This window comes from Capricornis sumatraensis, chromosome 14 (genome assembly GCF_032405125.1).
Source record: "Capricornis sumatraensis isolate serow.1 chromosome 14, serow.2, whole genome shotgun sequence".
NCBI classification, from domain to species: Eukaryota; Metazoa; Chordata; class Mammalia; order Artiodactyla; family Bovidae; genus Capricornis; species Capricornis sumatraensis.
Genome location: NC_091082.1, coordinates 49,112,049 through 49,131,357, shown reverse-complemented (window position 1 = coordinate 49,131,357; position 19,309 = coordinate 49,112,049). Strand labels below are relative to the sequence as shown.

General features: G+C 52.5%; 1 protein-coding gene across 1 annotated transcript in view; it reads left to right on the top strand.

Annotated features, from left to right (window-relative positions):
• Positions 1-5,747: 5,747 nt before the first annotated feature.
• Positions 5,748-19,309, top strand: part of PLOD1 (procollagen-lysine,2-oxoglutarate 5-dioxygenase 1) — a 29,543-nt gene continuing 15,981 nt past the window's right edge. Inside the window, exons 1-6 of the mRNA XM_068985618.1 lie at positions 5,748-5,871; positions 14,361-14,452; positions 14,613-14,743; positions 15,761-15,924; positions 17,054-17,166; positions 18,867-18,930. Coding sequence (XP_068841719.1) covers positions 5,796-5,871; positions 14,361-14,452; positions 14,613-14,743; positions 15,761-15,924; positions 17,054-17,166; positions 18,867-18,930 — 640 coding nt within the window. The 5' untranslated portion in view covers positions 5,748-5,795. The remainder of the gene's footprint in view (positions 5,872-14,360; positions 14,453-14,612; positions 14,744-15,760; positions 15,925-17,053; positions 17,167-18,866; positions 18,931-19,309) is intronic.

Below are 19,309 nucleotides of genomic sequence, written 5' to 3'. Positions count from 1 at the left end.
CGGACCGCAGCGCCCACCACGGCTCCAGTCGCAGGCGCCGCGGCAGCCACCACAGCGGCTTCCTCCTCCTCGGTTCCCTCCGGCCGTCAAACAACACCGGCCGTCAAGCGCCGCCGAATCTTTTGCGACAAATGGAAAAGAGGCGGGTGGAGGAAGGGGAGAGACCGGGCCCTACAGGAGGCGGGGCCACAGCGAGGAAGGGGCGGGCGCCGCCGGGGGATGGGCCACGGGTTCTTCAGTTCTGCCAAGTCCGAGAAAGAGTCCAGAAAGAGCCCGATAGGGTTCTGTGGAAGACTGGAAGCTTCCAGCTCATGGAAAAAAAAAAAAAAAGGCCACTGCGCTAGCCAAACCTAACACGTGTTGGGCCCCATCTGCTACTGATGGATTCAACAGCCCTAAGATTTTTTTAAAATAATTTAAAAACTTTTTTCTGTAAAAATGATCCTCACTGCAAAAATACTTAACAACAGTGCAGAATAGTAACCCCCCCCCAGAAAGAAAAAGAAAAGAAAGTAACCATTGTCAATCAGATTTCCTAGGATACATTTCGTTGACACTTTTCGAGACCAGTCTGGCTGCATGTACAGTATATGGGACACAAACCAGTTCCACAAACCACTCCATTTCTCTACCATACCAAGTCATCTTCTTTTTCTTTTAGATAAGTAACTTCCAATTATTTATTTATTTGGCACGTGTCAGCATGCGGCCTCTCTAGAGGGCTTAACTGCCCAAGGCATGTGGAATTTTCCCAGACCAGGGATTGAACCCACGTCCCCTCCATTGGAAAAGAAAATGAAAGTGATAGTGGCTCAGTCCTGTATGATTCTTTGTGAGTCCATAACTGTAGCCCATTAGGCCTCTCTGGGGAATTCTTCAGGCAAGAATACTGGAGTGGGTTCCCATTCTCTTCTCTAGGGGATCTTCCCGATCCAAGGATGGAACCCTGGTCTCCTGCACTGCATTACTGTCTGAGCCGCCAGGGAATTCTTAACCACTGGACCACCAGGAAAGGCCCCTAAGTCATCTTCTTGATGTCAGCTGTGAGTTTTAACTTATTAAATAACATAAAACACTAAAGCTTCATGCTTTGAAAATGCTTTTCAATCGTGAATTATCAATGCAGAAGAGAAATTTTGTTTCTGGGGGAAAAAATTCAATCTGAGCACAGGAGCAGACAATGGGACGATTGTTTCCGTTTTAGTTTCAGGACATTCCAAAGTCAGACAGTGTGCTTCCCAGTTGTTGAAAATTATATGGTCATTTGAGGTGGCTCCTTGTGAGCTGTGTGCAGACACAGATGTGTTTGCTGAGTTCTAGGGCCAGCACCCTAAGAGAAGGCGACTCTCCAGGTGATCCTTAAGTATGCTCACCTTTTTATTTTTTTAAGATCATTATTAAAACATACACACAGAATTCTTAACTCCCACAAGGATTTCACAAGTCCCACAGGACAGCTTCATGAATGTGCAGTAATCTGGAACCTACAGTTAGAGAGAATCCATCCAACCAACTCAGCAAGGCAGAAATACTTGGGAGGGACAGTGAAGTGAGAGCAAAGGACTAAACCAAGCTTGATCCCACCTGTAAAATGGGGATGACCAGAGAAACTGCCTTTCAGATTTCTGAGGAATGAATAAGTTAATACAAGCAAAGCAAGCAAGGTGCAAGTACACAGTACATGTAAACCCATGTAATTGTTTTTGCTATTACAAACATCTGTGTGATAGACATATAGGTTGGTCTACTTTTGAGATTGTTTCTGGGGGAGCAATTCCTGGAAGTAGATTTCTACATCAAAAAGAAGGGTCATTGTTGGTGCTCTTAACTCCCTTGTTGTCATTATTGTTGTTTAGTCGCTAAGTCATATCCAACTCGACCCTTTGCGACCCCATGGACTGTAGCCTGCCAGGCTCCTCTATCCATGTGGTTTCCGAGGCAAGAATGCTGCAGTGGGTTGCCATTTCCTCCAGAGAATCTTCCCCACTCAGGGATGGAATCCCCATCTCCTGCATTGGCAGGTGAATTCTTTACCACTGAGCAACCTGGGAAGCCCCCCCTCTCTCTTAACTTCTTATCTCTTTCAAACACCCCAGGGAAAGGAATCACAGGGTCAGCAATATAGCCACAACAAAGAAGGTCAGGAGAAAGGACCTTGGACTTCCCTGATGGTCCAGTGGTTAAGAATTTACTGGCCAGTGCAGGAAAGATGGGTTCAACCCCTGGTCCAGAAGATCCTACATACTTCGGAGCAATGAAGCCAGTGGGTCACAACTACTGAAGTCCAAGGCTCTGGAGCCCATGCTCCACAACAAAAGAAGTCACTGCAATGAGAAGCCCATGGACCACAACAAAGAGTAGCCCCCTCTTGCCTCAACTAGAGAAAGCCAGCGTGCAGCAACAAAGACCCAGCGCGGTCAAAAGTAAATTAAAAAAAAAAAAGAGTGAGGACCCTGGCATGAGGCTACCTGGGTTTTGAATCTTGGCCTTGCCCCTTGCTAGCAAGTCAACTAATTTCCTCGGGCCTCGGTTTCTCCATCCATAAAATCGGGATCATAAGACAATGCTGGATTGGTCTGAGACTTAAGCTGGACAAACAAGTTAAACATTTAGAATATTGCCTGGCTTAAAATATGTTCCCCAGTGGCTCAGCAGTAAAGAATCTGCCTGTGATGCAGGAGACGCGGGTATGATCCCTGGATCGGGGAAGATCCTCTGAGAGTGGCATGGCAACTCACTCCAATATTCTTGCCTGGAGAATCCCATGGACAGAGGAGGCTGGAAGGGCTACAGTTCACAGGGTTGCAAAGAGTCAGACACAACTGATTGACTAATACACACACACACTCACTGGCTCAAAAAATAACACTCATTATTTATTTATTTTTTTGGCTAGGAAACAGAAAACACACGTACATGATACAAAATTCAAAATATACAAAAGGGTGAAGCGTGGACATTAAGTCTTCCTCTTTCCGGGAGCTCCAGCTAGTTAGTTCCTCTTCCTAGGTGGAACCACTGCTTCTTGTTTCTTGGATACTTTTCCAGAAACTCTGCTGCTGCTGCTAAGTCGCTTCAGTCATGTCCGACTCTGTGCGACCCCATAGACGGCAGCCCATCAGGCTCCCCCGTCCCTGAGATTCTCCAGGCAAGAACACTGGAGTGGGTTGCCATTTCCTTCCAGAAACTCTATTCACTAACAAATATATAGACAGAGATCTATATTTTTTCCTTCACAGAAATTATAGCATATGATATACACTTGCATATTACTTTTTTCATTTAAGAAAACAGCTTGGAAATTCTATTATTATTATTAAAGGGAGTGGAAGCCAGTGGGACTTAGCATATTACTTGCATGTTCCTTTTTTCATTTAAAGCAACAGCTTGGAAATTCTATTACTATTTATTATTATTATTATTAAAAGGAGTAGGTACCAGTGGGACCAGCTGATTGCTGTAAAGGGGGCAGAGGCTGAGAATCGGCTGGTAACGCAGAGAATGTAGCTGTTCACTGAGACTATCACACCTCCTCGGGTCAACAAAGGAAATGATAAAAATGGATAAAAGCAGAGAATGAAAGAGAGAAAAGCCTCTTGTGGCACCAGACCACCGCCCTCTAGCCCAGCTATCCTTTCTGTACCTTCCCAGAAAAGCAGAGTCCTGTTCCTTTAAACGTGCACAACACGTGCAGCACGTACGGGGAGTAACATCTGGGCTGCTGCCACTCCTGGCTGCTTAAAGAGACAGGCCTTCCTTTCCGATGAAGCTTGGGCCGAGTTCAAGTTTCAGCAATTTAGTGAAGGGGGTTGGGGGGAGAGAAGAATGGATATCGAAATTGGGGAGGTGGGGTAGGCTTCACCAGGGTGATCCTTTCTCCAAGGGAGGCCACCAGCCTCCAAGATTGATTTCCCCTACTGATTTGCAATAACTCTGGGAACCCCACTGCCCTAGGATTTTTTTCTGTCCAGAGTACATCACCATCATCGAGATTCTTCTTGGGCCCAAGCAAAAGGGAAGTTAGAGAGAAGTTGCCTCCCTTTCTGTGATCCCACGTCAGCTGTGTGACTTTGAGCAAGTTGTTCCACTTCTCTGAGCTCTGGTTTCCTCATTTCACAAACAGGGGCAATACTGCTGCCCAAGTGGCAGGGCTCTGGGGAACGGGGCATGAGCCAGAGCTTTGAAAACTGAGCCAGTCAACACATGCTCCTTCTCTTCCCCTCTGCTTATCCTTCCATTTCCTCCTCGAAGGAGCTGGAATTTCAGCCTGCATCCTTCTGAATTCAAAAAACATCCGGTGGATCCTGGCATCAAGTCCTGTCCCCAGCTGCAGAAACTCCCCGCCATGGGTCCCAGGTCCTGTTTGGCTGGCAGAGGACCTGGTTGGCATGCATGCCTCCCTTCACTTGCCTTTTGACCTTTGAGCTTGCTGCGGGGGCCTCTGGCCCTCACTTTTATCATCTTTACCACGAGTGAATCTCCGTACAATGAGATGATCTCCCAGTTTCCCAGGGACTGTACCTACTTTCTAAAAGAACATGTGGGATTCCCTGGTAGTCCAGCCGCTAAGACAGAGCTCCCAATGAAGGCGCCCAGGTTCGATTCCCTGGTTGGGGAACTAGATCCCACAGGCCACAAAGAGAGTGCGCGTGCTGAAACTAAAGTGCGTGATTCAGGGATGATCGTTGAAGATCCCATGTGCTGCAGCTAAGACCTGACGTGGTCAAATACATACATACATACATAAATAAATAATGTGTTGACTTTGGATTGTACAAATAGTATATATTCATTGTAAAATGATTCTAAAAACAATAACAAATATAAAAAAGAAAATAAAAACTGCCTGGGAATAACATACACATGTTCCCGCTGCTAACATACACATTTCCTAAAGCTGGAAATTACTACAGTAAACGTTTGGCTGCCATTTTCTTTTAGCATCATGTCTGTAAGGATATATTTTTGCTGAGTGGGGCCATAGTGTATATACTGCTTTCCCCTCATGACATTCTATCAGTGGTGTATTCCTCATGCTGAAGCAGTCCCACATGCTTGAAGCACTCACTTCTGTGAAAGGCCCTAAGCAATTTCATTCATTCATTCATTCAACAATGACCTCAGGGACAAGACCATTCTAGGCTCAGAGGTTCCCTTTACCTCCCAGAGACAAACAGGCAGAGTTAAGTGAGCCCTTATTGTGGGTTCGCAAGGGTGTGGGTGCCTCTGAACACATTCCTGCCGGCCTCGCCTACTCCAGGCTCAGACCCTCACACCCACTTTTGCTTTGAACAAGGACTAATGAAATCTGAAGGGCTGAGATGTACTGAGAGCTTATCACGGAGCTGTTCTAAGTGCCCCGCTGATAACAATGTCACTAACTAGTGCAAGATCCAATGCATAGAGGCCATCGTAAACCCCACTTTTCAAGCGTGGAAACCGAGGCTTATATTGATCGTTACCATCAAGGCTTGGCGCAGTGTCCTGGGTATAGAAACTGTTGCCTCGCCCCGTCTCGCCTCCTCTTCCCGGTCGGAATGAAGCCCCGGGAGAAGAGAAGGAGCAGGACGGCGGCGGAAGGACCCGGGAGGCGCGGGAACAGGCCGCAGGGAGCTGCCTGGACTCGGAGAGGCAGCGGGTATGGGTTAGTCTGCAGGAAACCCTGCCCCCAGGCCGCGCGGCGCGACACCGCCCCCGGGGCGGGCCCAGTGCGTGGCAGCGGGATCGCCTACCCCATCGCGAAGTTTCCAGCCTGCGAGCGCCACTGGACCGCCGGACGTTCCCAGACCCCAACCATGCGGCTCCTGCTGCTCCTGGCCCCGCTGGGCTGGCTGCTCCTAGCTGAAACGAAGGGTGACGCCAAGCCGGAGGGTGAGGGCTCCGGGCGGGTGCGGGAGGAAGGCATTAGGGGCTGGAGCGGGAGGATGGGGGCAGGAGGGCTGGTCTAGGGGCTGCCTCCGTTAGGAGCGGTCTGTATGGAAGTCGTGGGCTTCCGAGGGTTTTTGGGTTCAGGCTGCTGGTCCTCTGACTCGCTGGTGACTTGGACAAGTCACTTCTCCTCTTAGGGCTGCGGTTCCCACTTTCATGCCGCTGGAGGGGAAGAATGGCCGAAGTCCCGTTCAGTACCCGAGGGTCAAATAATAATAGCACTCATAATAATAAGAACAGTAGCTACCACGTATGGAGCACTGGCCACGGCTCAGACGTCAGTTAAGCCGATGCCAAGCTGAAGCCCATCCTTCTATTATTCCCATTTTCCAGCTGGGTAAACTGAGGCTCTAGAGTTGAGTCACTTGCCCAAGGTCATTCTGCTTGTGGACTTTGGAACCTGGATTCACACCTAGGACTCACAACCATGCAGTGAGGGGCCCCTGGGCAGGGTCGGGGGTGGAAGGGGTGGCTCAAATATCAGAACCGTTGGTACTTGCCTCTGTCCTCTGTGGTCTGGTCTGCCCCTGCCAGGTGGGTCTTAACTCTCTCTGGGTTGCACATGAGGAGAATGGGGCCCAGACAGGTGCAGTGACTGCCCAGGGAGGCCCAGCCTTGGAGTGGTAGGTCTCAGATCTGCTGGATTCTGGGTCTCGTGCTCCCTCTACATCCCCAAGGCAGATTGGATTTCAAGGTGTCCCACCATCCCAAGTGGGTGCTACGCTCCTCCTCAGCTCTACCTGGACCGCCTGCCCAGTGAGCATCTGAGAGCCCCTAGGAGGACGCTGAAGGCTGTGGAGGCAAGCCCAGCGAAGCAGAGCCAGACTGGCCACAGCCTCCATCATCCCTGTTCTTGGTCCACCCTCTTAGAGAACCTGCGAACACAGGATGGTAGTTTAGCAGACTTGGGCAAGGAGAAGGGGTGGGAACCACCATTTCTTGAATACTTCCTTTGTGTCAGGTTTTACCCAAGGCCGCATGTCTCCCATGGTGAAGCAGTTGCTTCATCTCCATGAAGCTTGGTGTTCTAGCCTGCAAAACGGGAGTGGACATACCTCAGTCCCAGAGCTTGAACAGGGATTCCATGGGTTGAGCCCTGTTGGTGAGAGTTCAGCTCAATGCCCAGGCCATCAAGGCATTTTCTTTCTTGGGCCCAGTGCTACTTTCTGGAGTACCCAGCAGGACAGAAAGACCCATCAAAAAATCTGGTGAGGGCGGTGCTAAGAACAGGGCTGGGCTGGTGGTATGTGCAAAGGGCCTGTGGCCAGGGTCTAATTGCTGGCCTTTTTTCCCCCTGAGTCTCTTCCTTCTGCTTCTACTGATGTAGGCTCCCTCCACTTCAGACCACCCCAGGAGGGAAACCCCAACCACCTATGATGAAGCCCGGGGCGGGGGTGAGTTGGAGAGACCAAATTGAGGACAAGGCTGCAAGTGCCCCTGATCCCCAGGAGGAGATGAGAGGGGGAAGAGTAGGTGCAAGGCAGCCTCCACAGAGTGTGCAGGATTCTAGGTGTTGCTGAGATAATCCAGGTAAAGCACCTGGTAGATAAGCAGGTCCCCAGACATGTGGCTAATATCAGGCCGCTCTCAAGTGGCTGCCCTGTGCTTCCCTTGCTCCATTCAGACCTTTTTGATAGCGTAAGTAATCATTGGGCCCATTTTGCAGTTGGGAAGACTGAATTCCCTAAAAGGTTAGACCCCTGGTCTCAGGTTGCCACAGCTGGTTGGAGGTGGCATCACTGACTGCAACTCAGACCTTCTGCTCGTTCCTGCTGACCTCTACCTTTGGCTAGAGGGGTGTCCTTGTCGGGATATGCTGCTTTGAAGACTCTCTCCAGCTCTCCCAGACCCAGCTGGTTGAGACCCCTCTGTCTGCTGGCTAAGATGACAGCGGAGGATGGAAGTTTTTTCTCTAGGCCTTGCTCAAGCTGCATACTGGCCTCCCGTCGAGGCCAGCTCCTTCCTTCCCCTGGCTGGGCGGGGACACCCAGCCCAGCACCAGGTGGCCAGGATGGTGCAGCTGCAGAGGAAAGTTCCATGGGGCAGGCGCAGGCACTGGGCCAGACGTCCCTCGGGGGTCCAGCGAGGCCTGAAGTGGGGCCAGGAACTTGCTGTTTTGGGCTTGGGTGGTAGGGTGGAGATTCTCTCAAGAGCTTGTCCACCCTTCGAACACCCAAGGATTCGACACAGGGAGGGAAAGATGGATGGCTCTCACTTTCAAGATGCTCCCAGTCTGAGGGGGGAAGACACAGAGCTCCGCACCACAGTGGACACCCAATCTGGCGGGGGAGACAGAGCCCTCTGCGCCCTTCTGTGCCTGAGGGAAGAGAAATTGGCCCCTCCTGGGGGAGCCCCCAGACTGATGGGGGGGACCAAAAAAGGCCTTCAATAAAGCAGGATCCAAACAAGCAAATTTGTACAGAGCTGAGGGACCGGGAGAGTCCCCAAAGGCAGCCCTGTCCTTTCTGCCTTTTTTCCCTCTCCCTTCTCCCCAGGTTCACGCCTTTCCCTGCAGGCCTTCATCTGGCCACGGAGAAGGGAGGACCAGCCCGATCCCCTAAGTAGCTGAGATCTGAGGCTCCAGAATTACCAGCTAGGCTTGGGTGGGAGCTTCAAGCCCTGCTGTGGAACAGTGGGAAATGGAGAAGGAGGCAGACCCAGCTGGTTGGTGTGTGTGTGTGTTGGGAGGGGGGAGTCTGAGGAGACCTAATGGTGTGAGTGGGAGGCCAGACCCCTGGGGAGAGGCAGGATTGGCTCTGGCCCTGGGAATCCCCATCTCCCGGCTCTGGCTCTGCTTCCATTCCAGCCTCAGGTGGGCGTTGGGGATGGGGGAGGAGTTTTCATTCATTTCCACCTCCCTAGGGAGCAGACCAGGCGTGTCCTGACCACGCCTTGAAATCTAAGACACACAGACCGTCTGCCCCCTTGCCTGGGCTGGCATTGCTTGGGGCAAGGAGTTGGCATACCACGGAGCACAGCTGAACTGGCCTGAATCTTCAGCCTTCTCTTAGGATCCCAGAGAGATGTCTGCACTCCTGCAAGCCCCTGGCTCAGTCTTTCTGGTCATTCTTGCTCTCAGAAAAGCAGCTCCCCTCCATCCTGGTCCCCCCAGCACAGCTCCCTCTGTTAGGGGAGGTTCCCTATGACAAAAACTCCTGGGACTCCCCAGCCAAGCTCATTCAATCCTCACAAGAGTCTCTGGAGGAAGGTGTTTTTTTTCTTTTTCTGGCTGCACTGTACCGCTTGCAAGATCTTAGTTCTGTGACCAGGGATTGAACTTGGACCGTCAGCAGTGAAAGCGAAGAGTTCTAACCATTGCTAGACTGCCAAGGAATTCCCTGATACTATTGTTACTACTCCCATTTTGCAGATAGGAAAACAGAGGCGCAGAGAGGCTAAGTTACTCTCCCAGCAATCTGTCTTTCGCAGTTTGCCACTCCGCTCTGCTGTCTGGTTTATCTCTGCTGACCCTGGATCATGGGTCATCATCTCTCCAGGGAAACCACTGCTGGACTTGGAGCAGCAGGTCAAGGGGTCCAAGAGCCTTGGATGCCGGCCTCACGGGGGTCTTGGCCTCAGCCTGTGGCAGCTGGCTGGACCAGACAGCAAGCAGCTGGGCGGGTCCCTGGTGTTCATGGAAGGCGAATCCTCCATGTTGTTACCCTGTGGGCTGCCCAGAGCTCTGGCTGCGTGATGAATTGGGAAGAGACCTTACCGCATGACTGGAGCCGGGTGCCCACACTGGGGAGGCCTGAGAGAAGGCTGCCGGAAAGGCTGGATTCAGCTGGCAGCTGGGATTCCCAGCATTCCAGGATCTTGGACAGGGAGGTGAAGGGCATGGACGTGTGGGATTCCAGCTCATTCCTGTCCTATACTTCAAGGTTCTGTGACCTTGGGCAGGTTATGAAGCTTCTCTGTGCCTCAGTTTCTTCACCTATAGAAGGAGAGTAGAAATATCACCTATCACATAGGATGGTTTTTTTAAGAAATTATTTAATTGGCTGTGCTGGGTCTTCATGGCTGTCTGTAGGCTTTTCTCTAGTTGCGGCGAGTGGGCTTCTCCTTGCGGTGGCTTCTCTCGTCGTGGAGCACAGGCCCTGGAGTGCAGGCTCAGTAGTTCTTGCGCACAGGCTTAGTTGCCTTGCAGCATGTGAGATCTTCCCAGACCAGGATCAAACCTGTGTCCCCAGCATTGGCAGGAGGATTCTTAACCACTGGACCACCAGAAAAGTCCCTGCTTAAGATGTTGATGGTTAAGTTTGATAACAGACGTCACACGCCTCAGGCAGTGCATGGCATCGAGTCAAGGCTCAGCTGGTGCTAGTGCCTACTAGTCACTCCCCACAGGGCTCCGAAGGCCCCACTCTGCACATCAGGCCCAAGTCACACTCAGTCCCAGCCTTGGGGAGTGGGTGGGGCACCAAGGAAATAGACACATTGGGCTCAGCATGACAAACGGAGGACGAGCAGGTTTGTACTGGTACTGCACTTGCTGGGCACACTGAGACTGCTCCAGCTGAGGACTGATGGATAAGGGGATGAGACTGAGGAGGGCTTCCTGGAGGTGGTCTGGGGAAGGAGCGAGTTTTGCAGGCAGGACAAAAGAATAGGGTGCCGGTTGGATTCATCAAGGCAGTTTCATGGGGATGTTGAGAGCTGGTGCCAGGGTCCCTTAGGGCAGGAGCCTGCCTTGAGTTCTCTTGCTGTGAACCACCTCCCAAGCCCCTGCACGGGAGCCTAGAGTCAGAGGACCAGGGGATGGGTGGTCCTATCCAGTCAATCCTAAAGGAAATCAACCCTAAATATTCATTGGAAGGACTGATGCTGAGGCTAAAACTCCTATACTTGGCTACCTGATGTGAAGAGCTGACTCATTAGAAAAGACCTTGATGCTGGGAAAGATTGAAGGCAAGAGGAGAAGGGGACGACAGAGGATGAGATGGTTGGATGGCATCACTGATTCAATGGACAAGAGTTTGAGCAAACTCTGGGAAATGGTAAAGGAGAGAGAATCCTGGCATGCTGCAGTCCATGTGGTCACAGAGAGTCGGACACGACTGAGCGACTGAACAACATTAGCCTCCCAGGCCCTACATTGGAGCCTAGAGTCAGAAGACCAGGGGATGGGTGGGACCAGAGGTTTCTAAACGTGGCTGACATCAGAAATCACCAGGGAAGTGGAGGAAGAATCCAATCCAGCCTCCTGGCTCCATCTCAGATTGCTGGTCCTGGGACCCAGGAGTGTGGATTTCACAACCTCCTTTGTGATGCTACTATGCAGGCAGGTTTGGGACCTCCTGTACTGGGCGATTGTGGCCAGGAGAGTGGACATTGTGTTGCCCAAGGAATATAGGATTTGTAAGGTCCCCTTGCAAGACCCTGACGAGGAAAACTGAGCAGAGACAGGCTGGGCAGGTGAAAGGGGGCATACGGGGAGGGCCTGGCTGGACCGTCTCTTTAGATGGAGACAGACGCCTGGCCACAATCCAGGCCTGAGCAGGGCATGCAGAGTTAAGAGAGGGGCCTTTAGAGCCAGATGTCTGCGTCCACATCATCGTGCTGCCTTGGGCAGGTTACTGTGTCTGAGTCTTCCCCCGGCCCCGCCTCCTGCCGCCTGACTTCAGGAGCCCTTGCCAGTAGAGAATCCAGCATCTCACATAGATGCACACACTGGCTTTTTCCATCTATGAAATGTGACACTCTTCCTGTCCCCAGCAGTCCCTGCTGTCGACCAGAAGGCCTCAGAGCTGAGGCTTTGGCTCTCCTTGCCTGGGGGCAGAATTAACCATCCAGACAGGAGTTGAGGGGAGTCCTTCACCTGAGTGTGAGCCATACCCCTCTTCCCTGGACCCCAGGATCAGGTGGTGAGGCCTCCCCTCTCCACACCTGCCTAGTGAATCCACCCGTTTCGGCCCCAGGTCTCTGGATCCACCCTCAGTGGATTCTTGCCAATCTTGGCCAGGCTGCCTGGCGCCAACCCCCTGCTCTGGGACCAGCAACCTGGTCCCAGAGCAGGGGGCTCAGCCGGCTTTGCCCCTTTGTTCTTTTAGCCCAGGCTCCTCCTGGCTTCTTGGGGAGGTCAGAGTGGGAGGGCCTGACCTACCTGTGCTGGCCTGGCCACTTGGAGTGGCCATAGAAGTGCTAAGTCCTGGACCCCAGAGAAACAAGACTCACCCAGTGAATCAATGATGAGTGCTGCAAATGATGGAGGCCTGCCTCTGAGGGCAGGAGAGAGGTCAAGAGAAATCCAAGAAGGCTTCACAGAGGTGGAGGTAGGAAGAAGTGTCAATGGCCCTGAGACCGGGAGGAAGGTTAGACAAAGGGCAGAGAGAGAAAGCCCTGGCAGGAGGGAGGTGCCCAGCAAGGTGAGGAGCAGGGCCTGCTTGGTGGAGGGAATGAGGATGTCAAAGGCCAGTGGGCAGGGGCCCTGAATGCTAGGGCAAGGCGTTTGCCTCTCAGTGATCAGCACCAAGAATAGCTCTTAGTGTGTGCCAGCATTTCAACAAGGATTTTCCAGGCCTGGAAGTGAAATGGGCTTCCCTGGTGGCTCAGACGGTAAAGAATCCACCTTCAATGCGGGAGACCTGGGTTTGATCCCTGGGGTGGAAAGATCCCCTGGAAGAGGGCATGGTAACCCACTCTAGTATTCTTGCCTGGAGAATCCCTATGGACAGAGGGGCCTAGGCTGCAGTCCATGGGGTCGCAAAGAGTCAGACACGACTGAGCGTGTGAAAGTGAAAAAAGTCCTCATGACTGAGCACAGAAAGTGAAAAAAGTGAAAGCGTTGGTCACGCAGTCATGTCTGACTCTGGGTCCCCATGGACTGTGGCCCGCCAGGCTCCTCCGTCCATGAAGAATTCTCCAGTCAAGAATACTGGAGTGGGTAGCCATTCCCTTCTCCAGGGGATCTTTGCAATCCAGGGATTGAACCCAGGTCTCCTGTATTGTAGGTGGATTCTTTACTGTCTGAACCACCAGAGCCTGATCTCATTTAATTAGTCTAGCAGCCCGGGGAAGCAGGTACTGTTCTTACCCCTGTTTTACAAGGGGGAAACTGCAGCTCAGAAGGTTAAGGACTTGCCCAGGGTCACACAGTTGGTAAGGAAAAGAGCCAGGAGCCTATCCAAGCCAGCTACAGAGTTGGTTTTTTTTTTTTCCCAACCAGAGATTCAACCTGGGCCTCAGCAGTGAAGGCCCAGACTCGTAACCACTAGTACACCAGGGAACTCCCAGAGCCTTTACTTCCCAGAGAATGCAGTCTCAAAGTATGATCTGGGAATGGTTTGTCCAGGGATCCCAGAGACGGCATGTTGGTGTTTCCAGCAGGTGCTGTTGTAGAGAGAAAGCCACCCTGCAGAGTCCAGAGTGGTTCCTTGTTAAAAAGGTAGCATAAGTAAGCTCATTTATATCACTTTTTAGATTCCCCATATAAGGAATGCCATAGAATATTTTTCCTTCTCCATCCGACTTACTTCAGAAAGAGACTCACAGACTTAGAGAAGAACTTACAGTTGCTGGGGGTAAGGATGGGAGGAAGGGATAGGGAGTTTGGGATGGACGTATACCCACTGCTCTATTTAAAACGGATAACAAACAAGGACCCACTGTACAGCACAGGGAACTCTGTCCAGTGTTCTGTGGCAGCCTGGGGGAGAATGGATATGTATGGCTGAGTCCCTTTGCTGTCCACCAGAAACTATCACAACATTGTTAATCAATTATGTGCTCAGTCACGCCTGACTTTTTGCGGCTCTATGGCCTGTAGCTTGCCAGGCTCCTCTGCCCATGGAATTTTCCAGGCAAGAATACTGGAATGGGGTGCCATTTCCTATTCCAGGATAATTGGTTATACTATAATACAAAATTTTTAGAATTTTTTTTTTTTTAAAGGTAGCATAGCCACTTGGCCAAAGGCCAGGATTTCAAGTGAATGTCTACTGCAGGCCAACTCTTCTTGGTTCTCACAGTGTTGGGAGAATCCAAGGCCAAGTGAGGCTCAACACAAAAATGTGTTGAGATCAATCAGCAGTGTCTGCCCTGAGTGCAGGCATGGAGAGTGGAGGTTCCTCCCAGGCTGATGTCTGACATTGGCCAGAGAGGTCCTCCTAGTGTTCAACATTCAGAGCGAATCCTTGCCTCTGCCCCTAAATCCAGAGACCCAGTCCCACAATGCGAGGTGCAGACGCCTCTGCTCTGGGCGCTTCATGCCATGTTGGTCAGTTCCAGATGGACGGAGACCCAGGTCACGTCTCAGCCCTGACATTAACTTGCCGAGTGGTGTTAGGCATGCCCCTTCCTCCCTGGGCCCTGGGCCCTTGTCTGTGATGGGTTGACGTGAAGATACATCCTGTGGGATTTGACACATCCCTTTAGGCAAAGTTACCCACTCCTGACGTCACCTCTCTTCATCCTGTTCCCTTCTCTGTCCCTAGACAACCTTTTGGTCCTCACCGTGGCCACGAAGGAGACTGAGGGGTTCCGACGCTTTAAGCGCTCAGCTCAGTTCTTCAACTACAAGATCCAGGTAAGGGGCTCCCTGGGTGGGGGCAGAGACAGCCAAGGGGAGGTGCTGGACAGGTAGAAGTCAAGATGCTCTGTCTATCAGATGCCCAGGTGGGGCTGGAAATTGAGCTGGCCAAGTTTCTCTTTAGCAAAAGCCCATGTTAAGGGGCCTGTCTCTGCAGGCGCTGGGGCTGGGGGAGGACTGGCCTGGGGAGGCGATGTCAGCAGGCGGAGGGCTGAAGGTCCGGCTGCTGAAGAAAGCCCTGGAGAAGCACGCCGACAAGGAGAACCTGGTCATTCTCTTCACAGACAGGTAGGCAGCTGAGAGGTAGAAGAATATTCTAGAATGAGGCCCTGCCGGGACATCAGGGATGAGGTGGGGATTACTGTAGCTAGGATTGCCTGCAGATCTAAGGGGTCTATGCGCCCCAGAAAAGACCCATTTCCACTCTTGGTGGAAAGACGGGTGGGGGGACCTGCCCAGGTATGGTGAGCTATGCTTCTTTTAATGCATATAATTTATATATTTGTTTTTGGTTGCACTGGGTCTTCATTGCTGTTTGCAGGCTTTTCTCTAGTTGTGGTGAGCCAGGGCTGCTCCCTAGTTGCATTTCACGGGGCTTCTCATTACGGTGGCTTCTCTTGTTGCTGAGCACAGGCTCTAGGGCTCTCGGGCTTCAGTAGTTGTGGTGTACGGGGCTCAGTTTTCTCTTTGGGCTCAGGAGTTTCGGCTCCTGGGCTCTAGAGCACAGGCTCAATAGTTGTGGCACGTGGACTTAGTTGCTCTGTGGCATGTGGGATCTTCCCGGACCAGGGATTGAACCTGTGTCTCCTGCATTGGCAGGTGGATTCCTTCCCACTGAGCCACCAGGGAAGCCCACTGAGCTGTGCTTTGAGTGTGAAATGGTCACAGATTATGGGGACCATGTCTCTGCCCAGGGAGGGGGTGGAAACTTAATGGGCAGGGTCAAAGGTAACAGAGCTGATCTATTTACTAGATGTGGCCCAGGGCAGGCGTGGGAGGAGGAAAGTGTTAGACACTCAGTCGTGTTCGACTCTTTGCAACCCCGTGGCCTGTAGCCCACCAGGCTCCTCTGTCCATGGGATTTTCCAGGCAAAGATACTGGAGTGGGTAGCCATTCCCTTCTCCAGGGGATCTTCCTGACCCAGGGATCGAACCTGGGACTCCTGCACTGCAGGCAGATTCTTTACCATCTGAGCCACCAGGGAAGCCTGGGCTCCTCCTGCCTGTGCCCTCCTGAGCCCCTGCTCCCCCACCAACCCCGTCTCCTCCCCACCCTGCTTCATCTTCTCCCGGCTCTGGCTGCAGCTACGATGTGGTGTTTGCCTCGGGGCCCCGAGAGCTCCTGAAGAAGTTCCGGCAGGCCAGGAGCCAGGTGGTTTTCTCGGCCGAGGAGCTCATCTACCCGGACCGCAGGCTGGAGGCCAAGTACCCGGTGGTGTCCGATGGCAAGAGGTTCCTGGGCTCTGGAGGTGAGGACCCCGGGTGCACAGTATGTGGCAGATGGGGCAGGCTCCAGAGAGGTCCATCCGCTGCCTTGGGGAGGACCCCTTGGCTCGACATCCCACATGGCTATCGCAAGCTGCTGAATGCAGTGTGTCCTTGGAAGAACTCCTGAGTTTTTAACCTTTAAATCAGCTCCACTGCAGTCTTGCTTATCTCATTCAATAGCCCCCCTGATCTGCACAGGACAAAACAGGGAGTCACCCCCAATTCCTCCCTCCCCTCACCCACCTTACCTTCAGTGGGTCACACCACTCCCACTCCGAGAGATCTCTGGAGTCTGCCCTCTCATGTCCACACCCCTGGCCACCGCCTCTCCGGGCTGCTGGCATGGGCAGTAGTCTCCTGACTGCTCTGCCAGCCTCTAGCCTCTCCCCTTCCAGTCCATTCTCAGCACAGATGCGAGTCCACACATATTGCTCAGTGACTTCCCCTTGCACGGAGAATAAAACCCATATTTTATTCTGGATTCCCCTGTCCAGCCACAAAGGGGGAATCCGCGCCAGCAACCTTGTTTCCCTATTGGCTGAGATAGTTAGCACAGCCCAGATGGCCTGGCCCTGGCCCAGGGATAGAGGTGTCCTCGGGAGTAGGACCCTTTCCTGGCTGCCCACCTTCTTTTTCTCTTCCCCTCCCACCAGTCTGCACAGTAGCTAAGGAGCTATGTGGGTTTTCCCCTCTATCCCCTCCTGCACTGTGTGACCTCGGCTCAGCCTCTGCCCTTCTCTGGGTCAAGTTTCCTGGATAACTGTCGAAAAGGGGCTCCAAACCTATGCCCCACCAGCCCTGTACTCCTGGGCTTCAGTCTAACTCATTCATTCCCCACCTGTGTGCTGCCCAGGACCTGAGCTGGTGCAGCTTAATGGACAACAGTGATTTTTCTCTCTGGGCTCAGTGGGAACTTGTCACCAAGTGGCATTAACAGATAGGCTGTTTGCAGCCTATAGACAGCACCTCTCCTCAATCCAAGAGGGCTTCTGAGAGGAGGCAGGGCTTATGAATAAAGAAGTGAAAGGTGGGTGAGAGGGAAGGCTGGGAGGAGGCCCCTGACTCAGAGGCCAGAAGCTGAGTGTCTGTCTATATGTCCCCCATCCCCAGGCTTCATCGGTTATGCCCCCAACCTCAGCAAACTGGTGGCAGAGTGGGAAGGCCAGGACAGCGACAGCGATCAGCTCTTTTACACCAAGATCTTCTTGGACCCAGAGAAGAGGGTAAGTGGCAGTGGGTAGTACTGCGAGATCTTGACACTGGATCCCCCAGACTGGGCTGCACTGGGAGCAGCCCCTGCCCCCCAGACCTGACCCCCTGGGTTGGGCATTGACATCCCACTTACCTATTCTTCGATTCACTCATTTATTCAGCAGGTATTTAAAAAAAATTTATAGTATTTACTTTTTTATTTTTGGCTGTCCTGAGTCTTTGTTGCTGGACCAGCTTTTCTCTAGTTGCAGAGAATGGGGGCCAATCTCCAGTTATGGTGCTCAGGCTTCTCCTTGCAGTGGCTTTTCTTCTTGCAGAGTCTGGGCTCAAGGGCACTCAGGCTTCAGTAGTTGCGGCAAGTGGGCTCAGTGGTTGCAGCTCCCGGGCTCTAGAGCACAGGCTCGATAGTTGTGGTGCATTGGCTTACTTGCCCCGCGGCATGTGGGATCTTCCTGGATCAGGGATCGAACCTGTGTCTCCTACATTGGTAGGCAGATTCTTAACCACTGAGCTACCAGGGAAGCCCCAGCAGATATTTACTGAGTTGTGTGTGAGACACTGTCAGGTGTAGGTAATGAACAAGACAGTTGGCGTTTCTGCCCTCCTGAACCTTCAAACCGGGGAGAGGAGGAATTTACAGCCTCGTGTCAGGTGGTGAGGATGGTTATGAAAGGAACTGACCGCCTGAGCTGCCCCTGGCCCACCCAACTTGGAGGAGTTCTAAGGGACTGATGAGATCTTGACTGGACCCGGGCCTCACAAGCCAGGCCTCTGAGCCTGTCTCAAGGCAGGGATCCTTGAGGGGAGTGGAGGTGGTAGGACTGAGCAGGTGTGGCCCCTAAGCCAGCCAGTGTCCTCTGGGCAGAAAGTTAGGGAACTCTTGGGGTGAGGGTCAGTATTCCTGAATTCTGCCCTGCACACCCCCTCAACCCCTATTTACGCTGTGTTGCGTGACAAAGGGTAGGTCACTTTCCCTCTCTGGGCCTCGATTTTTATCATCCATGAAATGAGGTGAAGCAGTTGGACTTGTGCAGTGGAAACTATGAACTTGACCTGTTGGCTCAGTCTTTCCTTCTCCTTCCCCTCTGCCTCCAGTGACATTGCTCGTAGAAGCCTGTGGTCTAAAACCATAGAGCTGCTCTCTGTGGGACGAAGGCTGAGCCTAGAGTGTCACTTGGCCTGACCTAGGGCTCCTTGAGACATAGTCGCATCTGCAAGAGGTAGCGTTATGTAGTGAACATGGACCTCAGGGCCAGGCTGCCCATTGACCTTGAGCAAGTTATCCAACCTCTCTCTGCCTTGTTTTTAAATCTGTGAAATGCAATGATGGTGATACTTTCTCACAAGGATGTGCTGTGGATTAAATGAGTGTGCATGTAATACTCAAATTAGTGATTGGCACACAGTTAAATGCTAAACCAGCATCTGTTATCACAACGGCTGTTGTTGAACCAGATGTCCCCTTAGATTCCTTCCAGTTCAGAGAGCCCCTAGTTCTCTGTGAATAAAGGTGCTAGAGCAGTAAATCCCAGGGGCTTGGCCACTGACCGGCCTTCCCAGGGCTCCCAGCTGCCCTGCTGTGACAGGGCAAAGTGGATGGAGGGAGAGGAAGTGGCAGAAGTGGGAGGGCTGGCTCCCCACACTGGGTGATGGAGCCCTGTCCACTGCCACGGCTTGTTCCTGGTGCAGTCCAATGCCCTCTTTCCTACAGGAGCAGATCAATATCACCCTGGACCACCGTTGCCGAATCTTCCAGAATTTGGATGGAGCCTTGGGTGAGCAGCCCCGACAGGGTGGGGGATCCTGAGAGGAGTGGTAAGGAGATGAGGATTCCAGCCAAGGAGGTTCCTCTCAGCTGTTGTGCTGGGGTTTTGCCTATCTCATCCCCAGGTCCCCAGAGACCACCTGGATGTTCTCTGGGGGCAGAGCTGTGTCTCTTTGGGGATGAAGAAAGGAGGGCCAGGAGGTCAGTCCAGAGAGCCTGCGGGACACCAGGGTTCAGACTGGGAGGAGCTGGGTGATGCACTCAGTGGGTACCCCATCCCTGCCCTGTGTCCCTGGTCTTTCGAGGTGAGCCTACATCACCTCCTTCCCCTGCTCTCCCACCTCCCAAGTGAAGACTTCCTGAGCTGGGGGCAGGGAGTTGATGGATGA